At 38.5% G+C, this 19,629-nt stretch overlaps 1 protein-coding gene across 1 annotated transcript in view; it reads left to right on the top strand.

Annotated features, from left to right (window-relative positions):
* adamts3 (ADAM metallopeptidase with thrombospondin type 1 motif, 3) overlaps positions 1-19,629 on the top strand; it is a 170,905-nt gene that overhangs the window by 19,473 nt on the left and 131,803 nt on the right. Inside the window, exon 4 of the mRNA XM_032516121.1 lies at positions 7,127-7,283. Coding sequence (XP_032372012.1) covers positions 7,127-7,283 — 157 coding nt within the window. The remainder of the gene's footprint in view (positions 1-7,126; positions 7,284-19,629) is intronic.

Below are 19,629 nucleotides of genomic sequence, written 5' to 3'. Positions count from 1 at the left end.
TAATTAGTTACAGTTACTAGTTACTTCTTCCAAAACTTAACTAAATTACATACTGTTATAAATTATAAAAGTAACTAGTTACTTAAGTTAGTAACCAATGCGTTATTTTCAAGTACATTTTTAAATGCTCAAATGTGACACCACCTCCACCCCTCTTTAATAGAACTTAATGTACACTCGGTTGGCTGTGGCTCACTGTTAGCGCGGTTGCCTGCCAATTGGAAGGTTGGTGGTTCAATCCCTGCCCCTGCAGTCCAATATCAAAGTGTCCTTGGGCAAGACATTGAAGACCCGAGTTTCCCCCGATGCTGGAGTGTGAATGTGTGTGAGTGTTTATCTGATGAGCAGATAGCACCTTGTACGGCAGCCTCGGCCACAATGTACAAATGTGTGTGAATAATGAATGGTTCCTGTGCTTAAGCGCTTTGAGTAGTTGTTAAGACTAGAAAAGCGTTATATAAAATACAGCACAAGTGCATGTTCAATTATTTATGGTAAATCTGAATATTATAACGAAATGGACACTTACTACAATACACTATTAACAGAAACAATGTACACACATCTAAACTATTTTAATGTTGGGACAAAGTGAGACTAGCCTCCAATCAAACGTACGTAGATAATATGTCTAGTCTAGTGGATCAATACAAATAACAACATAGATGTTTTGTAACTTTTGATATTTATTGTCCCTCAACAGGCCACAACTGGGCAAAATTAAATAATAATTGTTAAGCACTATAGCAAAAATAAATAACAAATATATACACTTTTTGTAGTGCAAATAATGTAAGCGGCCTGATGTTTATGCTTTTGCGCTGGTGTGTGCGTCAAGCTGGTGTGTGTGTGTGGGTGTGTGGGTGATACAGCAAGGCAGAAGTGAGAAAGGGACAGTGATTAGCATCTCTAGAGTCATAGTGCCAAATTTTCTGGGAAATCTTTAGCAGAAAAAATTACCCGTTACTTTGTTACGTTCTTTTATAATGCCGTTATTCCCATCACTGTCTTTGATATTGTCTAAACATTCTCCAGGTGTGTGTCATGCGGTTAAGCCACTTTAATAAATTTTAAAAGGTCAGCTCTGCATCTCATTACATACTCTTGACATTGTTTTTTCTCCGAGTTGGAGTCTTTACACAGTTTGCCTCGGCCATGTGTTACCAGATGGTGGCATTTCCAGCTCCTCAAATAGTTCCAAAAATGTTTGCAATAAACAGCACCACTGGACAGAATCACAACTTTTATCCAATTATCCATCCGTCAGTTTGTTTGAACAACTTCAAAATCCCACCTTCACCCAAATAGGCGCTTTAATAGGTGTGTGTACGTGTGTGAGAGTAGCGATTTATATCTCTCTAATTTTAATCTTAACGGTGTAGCGTGGAGGGTGTAGGTGCAGAGAGCTAGCAGCTAGCCAGTTAGCTCAAACAGTCAACAGACAACAGGTCTCCACGGCGCTATATTTGCTTATCCCACATGAGCAGACGTACATATTCATCTCGTAAGGGAAGTCTCTCTTGATGCATGTTAGTGAAATGCCAGGAAAAATTCAGGCTGGATAACGTGCAGACCTTTTCTCTGTGCATGTGCATGTGTATAAATTGAGGAGTTAATCCCCACTTCAACTATGTTTTAGTTAACAAGGCAACAACAAAAATGTGAATTTTAAAATGTTCCCCCACATAAACTTCATCATCATTAAGGTCTCGTTCTGACAGCACTGTACTCACTGTGGGAAATGCTGTTCTCTTTGATAAAGAAGACCTGTGAAAGATCATTGGGTCTTTCCTATTCTGTATTCATTTATGCATCACACCCATTCATGTTCTGATAACCTCTAGCTGTCATCATAGCTGTCAAATCCAGTAATAATGTGAATATACGCATGTGTCTCGTTGTAAATTGTCCCGTCATTTAGATTTTCTTTGAGTACTGTATGTATCTACATCCTCTCCACTGTGAATTGTTGGCAATGTACTACATACACTTGTTGTGATTCAATTGCATAATAAGCAACATTTGGTTTGTCATGGAAATGCAATTATGTTTTCAGAGGAGCCGGATAAACATATCTGTTTGTTTACAAGAACTCAACAGGATGCAACAGGTGTATTCTGCAAGTTATAGTACTGTTTAATGTTAAAACGGAGGTTTGCAGAAGGAAATAAATACATTTTAGTTCCAAGCAGATGCATTTTCAACATATTTGATGCTGTTTAAGTTAGTAGTTCCTCACGGTAACCCCCAAGATGAGCAATGATGCCAAGTGAAAGATGGCAGCTCAAATAATTCAGTTTTCATATGGCGTACATTGGCATTTTAACCTGGTAACAATACTTTGGCGAGGAGTAAACCTGGTTGTTTTGCCTGAAAAAAACTCCTCTTTAACTGGAACAAATCAGACTAACACAGCATTATAGCCACTTGGGTGATATATCTATATTTGCGACGTTCCACTTCCGGGATTGCTCTGTTGCCACCGACAGTCCCCCCTGATTTCACTCATTGCGGCCGGATGTCCGTTACCTTCCGCTTTGTTTGTCTTGGAGTTTTAAACTCCGGTTGATTTATGAGGTCTATGGTTACCTGCTCCTCAAATCTCTGCAGGGTAAATCCAGACAGCTAGCTAGACTTTCTGTCCAATCTGAGTCTTCTGTTGCACGACTCAAACAGCTTTTGAACCTACGCATGTTCCACCAAAACAAGTTCCTTCCTGAGGCTATTTTGCAGCGACACCCAAGACGATTGTGATTGGTTTAAAGAAATGGCAATTTACCAGAGCACTTTTTCTCCCATCCTGGAATGTTGTGTGGACTTGCCGGAGGAAGGTCTGGCAACGCAACACTACATGATTGATAATTTCTTTTCCCCTGCTGCACAGGTTAAAAGTTTGGATGCCGAAACCTTTAATTTAATTTTACTGGCAGGCTGTTCATCTATGTGTGGCATACTTCAGGACATGAATATTCTCTTAATGTGTTAAAAGTTACATTTTCAAACTAGAGTAAGAACTTAAATTGGACTCTAGCCAGTAGTGCGTGAAAATAGGAGGAGAGATTGGGGAGTGTTCGGTCGATTGGGAACTAAGGGAGTTGGAAACGAGTTCAGTGTGCGTGTTGGTTGCAAGCACCATATGTGCATAGTCCAACAGAGTGTAAATGGAGAGGCCAGAGTAAGGTATGGACTGCAGAGATGTGGCACTGGCTGAACGAGAGCTCGAACAAATTCCTCTGGAGCTCTGTGAGAGGTGGCTCTGTCTGCTGCACAGGTGCACAGTACAGTAGCTCTCTAAAGGCTGAATGTTGCTGTTGAACATTAATTAATTTGTGTTTCTTCCTCCTGTCTCACCAGATGATGTTTGAGTGTTTTGAGCAGATCATACATGTTTGCATATTACATTTATGTTAGGGCTGCACAAATAATTTTAAACGATGTTGGCTTCCCACGATCAAATTTGTGTAATCAAGCAAAATTTTAAAGGCATCATTCTGTTCATAGAACGCTCCAGGTTTTTTTTTTACCGCTCCGTAAAACAATGTCTGATCATGTGCCAGTCAGAGTTGCCCCCTGCACCGCGCAGCTTAGTTTCTAGATGTAGACAGTCACAGAGGACAGAGTAACAAGGTTTACCAGTTAACCAGTAAACACAACAATTTGTCCCGTCTGTGTTGTTTTCAGACAACAGCAGTGACCAGTGCTAGTCAGTGCTAGTTTGTGTCTGTTAGCTCACAGGGCTCTAGGGCGCGACTAACATTTTTCCTAGGTCGAACCGGTGCACCTAACGTCCTCTCATCCGCTGCCTCTTCATATCTCTCCTCTAACACTCTGCGCAGCCCCGCCCCCATTCACTCACACACAGCTCCCCTGTAACACGGAGACACTTCTGACATGTGTCCACAGTTTTAATTGTTATTAACAAAGCTGTATAGTGTTAAGCATGAGAGGCAAACCTGTATTTGCACCAGTGTTGCCGTTGGTAACTCTGCTGTTGAGGCGGCCACGGTGAATAACACAGAAGAAGTTATTGAATGCAACTAACTTCAGTTGGTAGAATAATAGCGTTTGAGACAGAGCTTGCTGGACCCACTCATAATGAGTCAGCCGTTTCTCTGTGAGTAGCGTCCATCCCTCTCCCCCTGCCTCCCTAGTTCTTTTAATCAGTTATTGTTGAAATCAAGGGAAGGAGCTTTCTTAGAGATACTTTTTTTTTAATATCCTAGCTTTAAGGATATTTAATTCAGATAATTTTCATTTGCATGTGTTGTATGTCTATACAACATACAACTTCAACAGGAAATGAATGCAGCACATTATGGATGTGAAAGCATTTATAAATAGCCTATGTGACAAAAAAATTAGTTTTGGGTAAAATCAACAAATAATGGTGATAATTAATCGCTAGCATTTTTACTTTATTAGCATTTTTAACAGTTCTGAAGGGCACATTTGAAATATTTGTGTAGTGGGAAATGCAGTGTCTACAGAAACTGCCTATGGATGTAAGTTTATAGATGGTTAAAGATTCAATATGCAATATATTTACTAGGGGTGCACAATTCAGAAAATGTCACGATTTGTTTCGATATGGATTTTTATCAAAAATTCTTTTGGCAACAAGAATTGAGACACAGCCGGTGAAGTTGTTTTTTGATTGGTGCTAATGCCGCCATGTTATCTAACTCATAGATATAAATCAATATTAAATAAGATCTTTTTAGTGGTTGCTGTTAAGATTTGGTAAAAAAAAGGTGGCTCTGCAGGAGCGCAGGCTTTTATGACCGTAAAAATAGCAGCATCTAGAAACTTGTTCTGCTGTTGAATAATGTCTGGCAATGAGAGACTAGAATCTAGCTAACATTGACTTTGTGTGCAGAGATTTGAGGAGCAGTTAACCATAGTCCTCATTAATCGACCTCAGTTTAGCGGAATTTCCGGCGGCACCTGAACAATCCTGGATATGGAATGTCGTAAGTAAAGACTAGGACTGCAGTAACGATTTTAAACGTTAGCTGTATGTATTACATATTAAAGCCCGATTTTTTTATTTTTTTTAGGCATTTCCTGAACGGTATCGGCATTTCTTATTTTTTTAAATATTTATTTTTTAGAATCAAAATAAATTATTCTGATGAATTCATATTTAAAAAAATCAAATCAAAACAGATGGTCAACCATGTTATGAGTGTTGATGTTGCATAGTTTGTCCACCAGAGGGAACTCTACAATGTCCCTGTTGGCAACACTCTGATTTTTTTGGCAATTGTGTTTCATATCTTAAGTCTGTATTCTTACACATTTTATTTATCAGAAGATCGTCCTCTGTTCTGTTGTGACAATAAAACAAATTACTATCATATTACTTTTGTGAGACCTTATAAATAACTACAAATAACTAATGTTAGGGAAGTCTGTTTATGTTTTGTTACACGTTTCTGGATTTTTTTTTTGTTTATATATATATTGGTATATCAGATTTTTAATTAACCAAATATTTGTATCGGTATCTGTCTTAAAAATCTTTTATCGGTCGGGCTCTAACATATTGAACCTTTTTAAGCGGTGCGCAGTGGTAAGTCACTTAATATGCTAACGTGTGTGTTTAATGAAGCTTCATTCAGCCTTTACACATGTGTGACACCTGCTTTAGCACATCACTTAGGTTTGATGAGGTCCACATTTAGTTTGTGTACATCATCGTGCTAGTTGGAGAGTGTGTGACCCTTTATGTATCCTCCCTAAACTACAGACATGACAGGCTTCTTATTACAGGAAATCTGAGGGAGGCAGGTAGTGATCACAAAGCAATTTTGTTCCAATGTGTGACTAATGATGTGGAGCTTTTCCGATCACCACCTTAAGCTGTAGGCAGGCAACCAGCTAATAATTGCAAAGAGATTGCAAGTTGCAGAAAAAGAATCAAAACAATATGAAACAACAGTAAGGCTCAAATACATTTAAGCAGGCAATTAGTACTAAGAAACATAATCTCTTGAATAAATGACTAAAAATGATATTAGAACATCTGTCTTTTCATATATTTTATGCATCGTTTGTTGCTAGGATCAAAAGTACAAATTAAAAATCAGCTCAGCAGCAGCTATTTTATTATTATCGCTGTACCAATACACCAAACCCATGATTCGATTAGTGCAACTCTGCCGCATCTGCTGTCATGGCGAGACACAGGTTTTATCGCTTTCGGTTTTATATTGCATATTGTTCCAGCTCTATTCATTATACGTGGAGTCATCCCCCTTCTTAAAGAAGGATGAGACCAACAGGTCTGTACAGTTAGTAGTGCTGTTAGTTATACACTACTATCACTAAGTTATATGTACTTTGCTGCTAGCATGCAGCCTGACGTCTGACCTAACTCCTTTCTACATACATTGCCACTTTTTTTGCATCACGTAAAACTGCAATAATCCAGGGGTATTTCCCTACCCAGTCCTCGCTGTACTTGCAGAGACATTTTTTGCTTTTTAGCGTGTTCATCAGGTCCCGGGACACCAGCCTGAGCCTCCATTTCAACAATGAATGATTGAAAAATAGCAATGCATATTAATCCATTCGCGCCTAGCCATCTATGTAGCAGCCGACGGGAGCTGGCTGCAGGAAGATTCAGTCACCATGAACAGCTTTTAATGTTCTATCAGACTTAACTACTCAAGTCTACTTTTGAGACTTTGCTCTAATTTTTGGGACAGTTAGGGCAGGATTTGGGATTTGGGACAACTGCGTGGATTTCGGGGCTATCCCAAATTTTTCTTGACATCTGGTCACCCTATACTTAACTGAGAACAAAACAGAGAGGATTATCAACGGCCGCTGGCTCAACTACCGCTGTCTATACAAAACCCATTCTAAAATCCAAGATACTATCGCAGGTCAATGCAATAATGATCTTGATTTGTGACCTTTTTATAAGCATTAGTAAACAGATATGATATTTTTTGATTATGGTAGGATATTAAGAAGTCTAATGCTTCTTATTTGCCGATGTAAGAGCAAGTTTCAAGAACTTTCCATACTTTGTACTTTTTCCTCCAAGTACGGAAGCAGATCCACTTTTTGTACGATTAGCATAGTTCCACGCACTCACTGGCCCGGTGTTGTGTTGCAGGCTGGGATGATCCGCACCGACTCAGACGAGTACTTCATTGAGCCGCTGGAGAGGGGGACTCAGGAGCTGGAGGACCAGGGACGGGTCCACGTGGTGTACCGCAGGTCGGCTCTGGTGCAGGCTCCCTCTGACATCTCTGTGGACTACCAGCTAAAAGGTAGGATGAACCACAGTGTTTTACTGCTCCTGGGAGAGATGGCAGTCCAAAAGGGTCTTACAAGTACAGCTTTTACTGCTACCTCTTCTACTACTGCTTCTGTTTTTTATGATTATTGCGGTACTACTTTTTTTTACTACCACTGGTCCGTTGATAATGGGACTTTCTGTCTGGTTTAATCGTGCAGATAAACTTAAGAGTTATATTTAGGGTGCCATAGTTAAGCTTTTTGTTAAGCTTTTTTTATAACAATATAATCAATGCTTAATTAACTCAGTGACCTGTGTTATATGACAGTTACTTGCTTGCTAGCTGCCGTATCTGCTGTCAGCCAACAAAAACCCAACTGACTTTTCTCAAGCTGTTCAGAGTGGAAATAAAAATCACTATAATAACACTTAACAATGCATAACACAAAAACTAAATAAAAAAACAACAAGTGAAGCTCCTGAGCGCCACCACTCAAATGGGCAGACACAAGAAAACAACAAGGGCTCTTCTTTTTCCACCCTCATAGGAAATAAAAAACATCCTGGACAGGTTTCTCTCAAAACCAGTTTCTGTTGCATCTACAACTACAGTACCTGCTGCAAACGTATAATGTAAGCTGAGAGACTTTCTATGAAAAGAGGTTGACTTATTAACTTTCTTGATATTTTATTGTACATCTCAGGGCTTGCAATAGTTCGTAGGATTGATTCAGGAGACTGCGTTCCACACTTGAAAACAGACTCAGTTCTATTTGCTAATGAAGACCGTGAGATGCAGTTAAAAGGTATGCCAGTAAGTGACCCTTTAAGTAGATCTTTGTCACACAAATAACTAAAATGCTTTTACTGCTACTGCTGATATTGCTTGTATTATTATTATGAATGCTAACAGCTTTCACTGATTTCCCTAAATACCCAGCTTGCCCTCTATTTATACCAAACAAATGTCTCTGTTGCTGCTGTATGTGCAGTGATGCGTCACATCTGCTGTGAAGGAGATCTGTGCCCAGAAAATATTTTTTTCCTGTGATTCACATACCATTTGGCTGTAAGGAGTCATGAAAATGGAAATTTATTCACATTTAAAAGTAGCATATTATTGCCTTTCTTTCAATTTAAACATGATAAAATAAACAAACAAGGTAAAGAAAACCTTCCACTGTGGGTCCCAATCTGTTGGTAGTTATACGTGACTGTGTCGCGGTCCATCTGGACTCTGCTGTGGTGCGAGCAGAGCTAAAAACTCTGGTTTTGAGCCAGACGGGCTGAATCATCATGTGCCTGCTGTGCATGTGTTTGCTGTTTTAATGAATCCATGGCAGTATGATCCTTGTATTAATATCTGAACTTTGCAGCAGCTTCTGATAGACTCGCTAAGTGTTGCATTTGACATTTCAAATCATCTGCCAGTGGAGAGATTTGCCCTGATTGCTGCTATGGAAACCTTTGTCATGCCATCGCGGGCAGAAACTTAAAGAAAAAGTCAGCTAGAGCAATCAGCTGCTCAATTTATAATTCCAAAACTGCGTTTTAGTTTCCTTTTTTTTCCTCCACAGACTGGCCCACAAGCTGTGAAAATATATGCTATATGAATATTCATTTGCATGGCAGTTTTGAGCAATGCTGTCATTATTTATGTTAATTATACATTAAGGAGCACCTGAATCCATGATTAGAGATTGGGGGACAAAATAGGATTGTTTCGGTCACAACAATGTCAAAACATTGCTGCAAAACTGGAGCAGCTGTCAGTGTTCATGTTTAGACGGCTGTGTTCAATATTAAATAGATAAAAAAAGACATTATAAAATCAAAAATAACCATGTGAATAAGCTATTTAAAATGTAAAATTTGTAAAATAATTAAAGAAATTACTAAAAACTTCCCAACTTGCTGCCCATGAGCAGGCCAGCGCATTGCATGCCATCTCCTTGGGTGTATGAATATGTGTGTGAATAAGAGGCAAACTTTAAAGTGCTTTGTCTGTTAAGGTTGATAGACGCTATATAAATGCAGTCCATTTGTGCTCTGACATGCTTTTGCATTTCAATTATTGATGGGGAAAAAAAAGATTCAGTGTAAAGCTGCACTGATTGCAGTGATTACAGGTGGTTGTATGTGTGTGTGAAGCAGCGTCATAAATCAGATTCTGTAAATGCAAGAAAGTGAAAAGAAATTATTTTAACAGCCGCAATCAGAATGTACAATCAGGATGTGCAATCAGAAGTTATTAAGAGAAGCTTTTCATCGGCTCAAGATGCAGGCAGAGGATCAGCCAATTAGTCTAAACGTACAATATAGCCGTATCCACACATGAAGTAATAACATGAACATGTTTCATCTAATCCCTTTGTGTTTAGAGACAGCTTGGATTCCCCACTGTTTCTTCTTCTTCTTCTTCTTCTTCTTCTTCTTCTTCTTCTTCTTCTTCTGTCATGTATTTATACAGTACGCACTACAGAACCTCCAGAAATGTTCAACAAATGTGGTGCGCAGTGATAAATCATTTTTTACTGATGTGAGTGACTCTTAAAGAGTGCTTAAACTTTTTCACTTACAACACAATACGCTGTCAGGGGCTCACCGGTTCCACTTTCAGCAGATTTACTGCATATTCTGCTGCGGCAACATTTCTTCAGTGAAGACCTGATATGAGTTTACAGCCGTGATATGGTAGGCACAGGTAATGGCAGCTTACCTGCTGGAGTATGATAGTGAAAGGAGATGATCTGTTGCTCTTAAAAAATCAAGCCTCTTACAGTCTTATCAAACAGATCTCAAAGGTTTCCTGAATGATATTTGTCTAAGAAATCTGTCAACCAACAACATATACTCACAATGTTACCCTTTGTGTTGAAAAATGTATTTTCTTTGCATTTTAATTCACAATTTCAATGTTTTTGCTTGGCTAACACATTTCATCGCTATCTATCTGTTATTATTATTTGTTTAATGCTTCCTATTGGACAAAAGAAGAGACGGGGAAGATGAAGGTGGAGAGTGCAACAGCACAGACCCACTTCTTCACACAGTGGCATGTTGCTGTGGCGCTTGTTATATAACAGCAAGGGCGGGGAAAATGTCACAGCAGTAGTACATGAACGAGCCACACGGTACAAAGAATAAGGCAAAAGAAGCCTGCGTACTGTTTGAAGATTAAAAAAAAAGTGTTTTTCTGCCATTCTATGTCATTTGTGATGAATTCTGCCGCACTTTGACAGTGTTTTGTTCCTGATTGCAATGACGTTGCATTCGGAACAATGCACCAGCTCAGATTTGTGCCTCTGGCTGATTTCTTCACTGTAGCAATTGCTGCTGAGGCTCATTAATATCATTGTATTTAGAGCAATTCCTCATGGAAAAAATGAGAAATCTCAGATAAACCATTTTGTTTTAAACTAATTGCAATAGTAAGCTTATAGGATATTTATATAAATCAAGAAGAAGGAGATTCCTCTGGTCTATGCTAAAGAGCATTGCAGTAGTTTAGATATTTATTTAACATGAGGAAAATACTCATGACTTACCCTTTTTTGGTGTTTCTACCTTTAGTTGTTGTTATAGAACTGTTATTGTAAACACTGACATTAAATTACTTTTTAATTTAATAAAAAAAAAAAAAGGCATATAAGTTTGTTCATGCAGCGATTACAATTCATATTTATGTACGTTTATAGTGGCGGTGCCCTTTAGTGGCCGTAGTAATGGGAGCAGGGCAGGAATTAAAGTGATGAAGTATACTGTAAGAGAGCCAAATGCCATGTAAGGTGAGTGATAGGTGGGGCGGGTGGATGGGTCAGAAAAAACAGAAAAAAAACACAAAAACTTCTACCCGAAACCTGTGTTCCGTTTGACAATAAAAGTAAATGGTACCTTGCTGTAACGTTCTAAACGTAACAAACAGGTGAAAAGAATAGCACCTTCTTCTTCTCTCTCTCTAAGAGAGTGTTTGATCCCGGCTGCTGGCGGAAGATTATTTGCGGTGTACAGCAGAGCCATCACGGCTGTCTTGGCTGTGCTCCTCTCTTGTGATATGTTGGTGTCAATTGGATGCCATACCTTGATCCAATCTGGTCTCTGTCACGTACTGTGACTAGATGATTGTAAGATTGTTTTCTCCAGACTCCCTCTGAGTGATGAAAGTGGAGGAGTAATTCCTCTCTTCTATAACGAGCACTGCTGTAATGCCTCTGAGCAAGGCACATCCTACCATTGAAGAGCTGCTCAGTGGGTAGAATTGCTCAAGCAGGTGTACTCGGCAGCTATTAAGTGTGTTATTATGTAGGCTTCAAGGGCACTTTCCCTAAAACTTTATTTCAGGAAACCCATGATTTGTGTATGAGTTCCATGGCATACTTCACGCAAGAATTGAACAATCAACTTAGAAACACGTTTGCACAGACGTCTTCAGTATCAATAATACTGTGAACAAGGCAACTAATGGTTTGCAGCCTTTGTTATTCTTGAATTTAATGTCCGTGACCTTGAATACTTTCGGTGAATTTACGCTTTAACAGTGCTGTTTTTTTCTGAAGGCTGGGTTAAACAAGTCAACATCCACTTTTAAAAAGCTTCACTGGAGCAGAGAAGGAGACGCAAGGATCAGAAAGTGTTGCTGTTGCTTACCATCCTCCTGATCTCAGTAGTGTGTGTTGTTTCAGCACCTCTTGTTTCCTGTTGATGCCTGAGAGTCGGATCGAGAACAGTTGGTTGGTGGAAAACAAAGATGTTGAGGAAATTGCATCTCAATTGCGTTGCAATTGGCTTCCCAGTGACAAGGAATGAGAAAGTTTTGCGGAGTAGATTGTCTCCACCCTCTGTTTAGAGGGCGATCTCAAGCATTGGGTGGGAATGGTGTCCTTCAGCTTTTTTTCTGCAGTTCCTCTTCAGCTCTTTCAGCTGTGTTTGCTCTTTCGCTGCAAAAAAGTAGGGCTAGGCAATATATTGATATCATATCCATATCGTGATATGAGACTGGATTGACAGTATTATATGAATCCAATGGTGTCATGCTGGTCAACCAGCATATTTCTACCTAATTTCCCGTCTCCAAAATCAATTCAGAAGAGTACGTTAGTCACAGCGCTTACTTTCTTTGGTGTTTGTAAAGCCTTAATGTTTAACAAAGAATGGTTCACATTAGAAAAGATCCTTTTTCATTTTTAGCTTCTATGTAGATGCACTCCCCTACAAAATGTATTATTTCCAAATAGAGCTATTTATGTCATCTATTTAAACAAATATTAAAAAATAATGCAATGTCAGTTTTTTCCAATATCATGCAGGCCTATATGAGACTAGATGTCGTCTTAGATTTTGGATATCAGGATATTGTAATATGGTACAAGTGTTGTCCTTTTCTGGTGTTAAAGGCTACATTACAGTAAAGTGATGTCATTTTATGAACTTACCAGACTGTTCTAGCTATTCTTTTATTTGCCTTTACCCACTTAGTTAATCTATCCACATTACTGATGAGTTTATTCATCACAAATCTCATTGTGTAAGACTTTTTGTGAACCCTACAATATCGTGGCAATATTGGTAGAGGTATTTGGTCAAAAATATTATGATCTTTAAATTTTCTCCATATCGCCCAACCCTACAAATTGAGATTGAAAATTTGTTCTAGACCTTGGAAACGGCAGTGGACATAACAATCTCGAGCTTACTGCTGCTCGAAGGGTAAGAACAAACTTTCATTTCATTACTTTTACATGGTTGACACTGGAACACACACAAGATTGCTAGGATTCTGCTCCCATTCAGAGACAAGTGCATTAGTTAGGTTCAACACTGCTGTTGGGTGATTGGATTGTCTTCAGACAGCCATTAGTACTACGTGAAAAAACACTGTCCTCATGTTGAAACAGGGCCGTCCCCAAACTGTTATCACTGCATTGGAGGGCCTAGCTAACCCATAGAGGGTTATCCAGCAAGAAAGTTGAACCTGGCTCCGTTTTGCTGCTAGAGCTGTAACAATTTTACTGTACAATTAAATGTCTATTTCAGTCAATTTTAAAAATATTTATTTATTCAGTACTTTTTGAAACAAATGAAAGTTTTTGAATGAATTCCAAGATACATCTTTTGGGTAAATCACTGTTATGTGACCCAGATAATGTAGTAACACAGGTACGCAACCTATGAAGTAAACAAAGCCTCTTTATTATTATAAAACTTTTTTTCTAACTATACCCCTTTTGTAATATTTGTTGCTATAAATGTGTATAGAATCAACTTTAAATATACTCTTTGCACAAGGGCTTTATCCTATTTTTACTATGCCATTGCACAAGTACTATCGTCTCTCATATGAGTCTGTAAATAATGTCTATGTTGTTGAAATGTGTTTTTTTGTCTTTTAATCTTGCTGTGTATGTGCACTGTTGGTTGGAGCCTGACAACCTACATTTTGTCGCATATGCGGCTGCACATTATGTCAATGACAATAAAGTTGAATTGAAGCATAGCTAGCATAACTTTAGCTCAACAGTCCGACCAATTATATAATTAGAAATTTGACATATCGGAACAAAATGAACAATTACCATAAGCAGTCGTACTGTGCTGTCACGGTTCAACAGTGGACCCAAATGTACATCTCAGAGCAGAGAGTAAAAGGTAACGGAGCTTTATTGTACAAAATACAATCCAGGAAAGGTAAAAAATCATCAGGCAAAAGACGTGGTCAAAATTACAAGCTAGAGTTCTACAGAAACACTGGGAAAGAAACACTGGGGATAACGCTGCAAGTGAGACACATAAGGTACTAAAACAATATGGCAACCTAATGAATGAGTGAGTATACATACAGTGGGACAGGGGAAGACGATAACACACAGGTGACACACATTAGAGAAGGCAGGAAGGCAGACAAAGACGGAAAGACAAGTGACTTGAAACAGAGACAGACTGTAAGTTAACAAAATAAAACAAACAAAACATGAATTAAGAGCAGGAACTGGATGTGACACATACCCCTTAAGACCCTGCTAATGTAAGCAATTCATTGCAGTGAAACCGTGATTACGTAAAGAAATTGACAATTAGAAAAGTATGTAATAATCGATGAATAAAATATAAAATATGTGAAAATGCATATTCCTAAAGATTTTCTAACATGAACTGTGTACTTTTACCGTTTATCTGGTAATTATCACAGCAGTGGATTCAATTATTTGTTATTTGTTACTCATCTCATCAAAAGGTCCACTAGTTAATGCACTGTAGATTTAATTAGGAAATTTCTTTTTTTTGGGTCAGTTTTATGATACGATAAATCCATATTTATGCATTTTTAATGCAAGGGTGATTCATTTCATTCTACAGATTCATCCTACATGAGTTCAGCTCAGGGCTTTAAGTCAACTCAAGGTCTTCTACATCAAACTGGGAAAACCATTTATTTTTTATCCTGGCTTTGTGCTGTGGAGCATATTCATGTTGAAACAGAAAAGGCCATACAAGACTGAAGAATTGGTGGAGGCCCACATACTTTCAGCCACATATTGTATTTTTTAGCATGGTTTTGGATTTGGGTTGACTTTCAATTTCAGCTGATGGTGAGGGAGTATTCTCAACCTTTAACGTCACCTTGTCTGTGGGAATTGTGCCTGCTGCAGCCGCTCCTATAACAGAAGATTATCCCACCACTTGTGGAACAAGATTCTGAATAAATAATTCTTAACGCCTTTGCTTAATTTCTCGGTTTTAACAATTGAGTTCATAGGAACTGCATTCTGCTGACACTCCTGCAAGTAAAACAGCCGCGAGCATTTTCTGTTTTCCTATAAAATAAATATCCATGATATAAGATTCAAAAGAAAGCAAACGGAAGCTAGAGGATTACTCATGGAAAGGTGCAAATAATCATCCAGCACATTGTTTCTTTACAGAGCTCCCCTGGATCAACAGTTTTATTCACAAAAGAGATATTTATCTGAAAAGGAGTCTTACATATTGTAATGTCCATACTTGAAAGCTAAGATGTTTACCATACAACCTTCTTATGATGTTTGAGTTTTTTGCCTGTATGTTGATGCGTTTTAAAAACAGGGTACTGTAAATGTCTACAGTATATGAACGGATTGAGGAGACCAAGGTGAAAGGGATGTACTGAGCTTTATTAATATCAAAAACAAGGAAAAAAGGTTGAAACTGATGAATTTTGTCCCTATTGTTTTAGTTTTGATAACTGATATTTTGGATACATACTTTACATTGTATTTTCTTTTTAAACATGGTAATTTTTACGGGTACATTTTGGCTAATTTACACCACTAATAAACACCATTAAAGTATCAAAAACAAAAACCTTAACATAAAAATAAGTCTAATGTGAATTGAAGGATGTTTATCCACAACGGACGTCCAAGATATTGATTTCTCCAGATAGTGTGAGTCACATTACTAAAAATATGTGTATCATGCCTGTAGCTATGTTAGTTATCTCGGAATCATGACTGGGAAAAATGAGAAGATTTGTTTGCACAAAGTGCATCTGTCTGGACCAAGTTGGACAACTATAGAGGACTCCAAAATATGCATTTTTGAAAATGTCTAATTCCATGACAACATGGCGGACTCCAAATGAAATGAGTGTTTGTGCAACAATTACAAAATGAAACATTGGAGACTTATAGGTAACACAAATCTCATACAGATCACACATCAGTGCTCTGTCCATCATGACACATAATTATCATTCCCGTCCTGTGAACGCTATCTCTTCCTCTCTGTGCAAATACTCCGGATTTTCCTCAACAGTTCAAAGGAACAGTCCAACAAAGGAGAAGAGATTCTCACTGTGAGCAAAGGCATGTTCCGCAGCCAAAAGTACCACAAATAAATAGAAAATGTGCCTGGAATCACAAAGTCAATGTGTGTGTGATTGTGTTGGTGATGAATTAAATATATTTAAAAAAAAAAAAAAATCAATCCAGCTGAAAAACACACTGTTGTCTTCTATCTACAGACATTGACTAAATAAAAAATAAAAAATAAAAAAAAAGGGCGTGTGCCCCATGTAGGCGGAGTCCTTTGCAGCGGCCTGGGCTTGAATCCGAAACTACTGCCCTTTGCTGCGTGTCATCCCCTCTCTCTCCCCACTTTCCTGTCCATCCACTACCACTATCTAATAGAGGGAAAAGCCCCCCAAAATTATCTTTAAAAACAAAACAAAAAAACGTTTTAGTCTACCAAGTAGTAGCAGTAGTCTCTAATTTTTTTTTTATTTCACTCTTCTATAAATCATAATAATCATTTCTTGCATTTCCTTTGAAATATGCTACTGCCGGGTGTATGGCTCAAAATAATCTCTCCTACTTTAGAAATTCTTACTAGATATGCAGCTATATTAATTGGGCTTAGTATAGAAATAGGCAGCTGGAGCACTATATAGTGTATTATTTTAATTGCAGTAGCTAATCAAATGCAGACACTGGCCCTCATTTATGAAATGTGCGTACGACCTAAAACAGGTGTAGGATGGGCGTACGCCGATTCCTACGCTAAGCTCGGGGTTTATCAATTTGAACGTGAGCGTAGGCTGCGAACAAATCTCACGTCTGGTCTGACCTCGTGTACCTAACTTTTCAAGTCAGCGTGGACTTGCGGTGCAGCATGTAACAGGAGAAGGAGAAGTCATCAGTTGATCACTTATTGACAATGGAAGATCTGGCTCTTTTAGAAGTCCTCTATGAGCCGAGCAACAGTGCACACACAGCCTACACAGATGAGCCACGGTGGAGGGGGGCGGGGGGGAAACATTGTTTTAGCCTGTGGGATTCTGCACAACATCGCGCAGGAAATCAGGGTGGGGGCGGAGGACACGCGCTCTCCCACACAGCTGTTGCCTGGCTCTGACTCAAGAAAAAAACATTGCATAAACTCCGCTACCATGTGTTTATTAAAATATAGGTACACCTACATGTAGACCTAAGAGATTGCAATATAAGCCTATATATTACTCTTAGGAGTATGCATATGTCAAGGATGTAAAAATTAAATAAACTTCAGCTGGAGTCCAATTTAATACGGCAACACGTTGACAGCATTAGTGATCTATTTCTATTCCGCATTCTTCCCACAGCCTAATACCAGTTTTTTGTCTTACTGCAAATTAAGCTGACATGTCAGGGTTTCAATCTCCACCTCTGAAAAGTGCCGCTTCTTAGCCGGATTACGTCTGGCCATGTTGTAAATAGTAGGGGCGAAACCAAGAATATATTTAAATTAGGATCGTTTCCAGTCACTGCATTTATCAATGTATGACCAGTCTTATTCTCTGAATGGTCTGATACGAATGTTTCATGAATTCCACGTGAAGCCTGTTGTAAGAGGATGTCTGCGCTCATATCTGGTGGTTGATAAATGAGGGTCACTAAGAAGAGCATTGCTGTTTTATACAAAACATTAAGAAGTAATAAACACTGATGCTCACATCAACTTTATGACTCAAAATAAACCATTTCTAGAGTAAAAATCCTCATTTGGCACTGTAGGTAATGAAAGAACCAAACATTTTAAATTAAATATTTAGCTATTTAACATCAAAGCCTGAGGATCAGTTTTGGATATGGATATTTTACAGTTTTAAAATAAACACTATACCTGCCAATATTTTATTTTTTCAAATAAGTACATTAAGCAAACCCATATTTTTTACAAGGAGTCCTTAAAATTGGTAAAATAAGAAGAAAAAAATTGCCAGTGCTCTCTAGTGGACAAATAATGTAATGGAAAAACTGACATCTGGCATTTCTATGCTGCAATTTCTTGTTACTTATAGGACAGTGTGTATGTTATCAACAAAGACAAGCAAACATAAATTGTCACAACCAAGTGAGACTTGTGGTGTGTGCCTACAGGAAGGAAGAAGGTTTATGGATCATGTAGTCTTCATCGGTCATAGGGCTAACAAAACCGCTGACTCTTTATGATAATATATGTGTCTGCAACTAACAATTGCTCTTAAATACGTAATTTGTTTTTCTTTTCTTTTTTTCTCTATTAATAGTGTATTCTTATAAAGGGCAGACAATGGGGAAAAAATTGAAATTGTAAACAATAATTAACATTGATAATAGTTTAACTCTAATAATATATAGAGCACCTTTAATTGACAGTTATCACACACAAAAAACAATCCCACAATACCAACAATATGTTAACATGCAGCCATGTACTGCATCCTCCTCATATAAGTGTACGTTTTTTTCAATCTGTCACATTGACATAATCACACACACACACACACACACACCAGTGATGCTGACAGATATCTGTGTGTGTGTGTGTGTGTGTGTGTGTTTGTGTGTGTGTGTGTGTGTGGGTGGGTGGGTGTGTGGTACCAGAGGGAAATTAGGATTACAGTGAGACTAAATGTCTTGACTGCTCGGTGTGCCCCTGAGATCTGATCTTCTGTCATCTGGCTTGACGCCCAGGTCAGGGATTCACCCTCTGCAGCACTTGGATATTAGGTTTTATTTTCTCATGGTAGTGAAAATAGAGTGAAGAACTAGTGAAAGGTCTCACGTCTGAGGAAGCAGTTCTGTGAGAGACAGGGAAAGAATGAAGAAAAGAATCTCAGAGAGTGAGGAAGAGGTCTATATGGTAAAAGGAAAGGAGTGATTTATATTTGTCACATAGATGTGTTAAGCAGAGTGGGGGCTGGCTGAGTGTGGAGGAATTTGGTGAGCTGGCAGGAATGCAAAAACATTCAAGTGAGTAAGAGACAAAAAACAAAATAGTTGGAACGGTATAATCTTACTAGAAAATGTGATCTAGCAGGAGAGGCAATTCTATTACACTCGTTGGGTGTAATTGAAAATACAAGACAGCTTGAAGTAAAATGCTTTCCCCTCTGCCAACCCACTTACTGTTGTAATTAGTAAGCTAATCATTATTTCTCCAGACAACTTACATGTGCATCCGAAGCACAAACAAATCTCATTACTACATGTTATTACATGTAAAACCTTTCTCTTTTTCCCCTGTTAGACCTACATATCATGACATGTTCCAGAGGCACGTTTGGAAAAATGTTTGCAGAACACATTTCAGTCCGTGTTACGAAACACATTTTGAAGTTGGGTTGGGTAATTACTTTGATATTGCATTTAGGTTCCTCTTGATTTGTGGTAAGTCTGGGCAGAGGGGAAAAAAAGTGACTCAAGGGGTTTGGTGATTGTGTGAAATGCAAAGTAGGGTGCTGCTAAGCGCGAGCATGTGTGCTCAGCAAACCTTGCCTGGATGAAAAGGTTTTTTTGCAAGGTGCCTGTGTGCACGGCGGCTCTTTATCTTTTGTGTGGGGATTGAACGTACACCGCCTGGCCTCTTTACCCCCCCCCCCC

The sequence above is a fragment of the Etheostoma spectabile genome, chromosome 5 (assembly GCF_008692095.1).
Source record: "Etheostoma spectabile isolate EspeVRDwgs_2016 chromosome 5, UIUC_Espe_1.0, whole genome shotgun sequence".
In the NCBI taxonomy this organism is placed as follows: Eukaryota; Metazoa; Chordata; class Actinopteri; order Perciformes; family Percidae; genus Etheostoma; species Etheostoma spectabile.
Note: the sequence above shows the minus strand (reverse complement) of the source record. Positions and strands in the feature narration are given on the sequence as shown.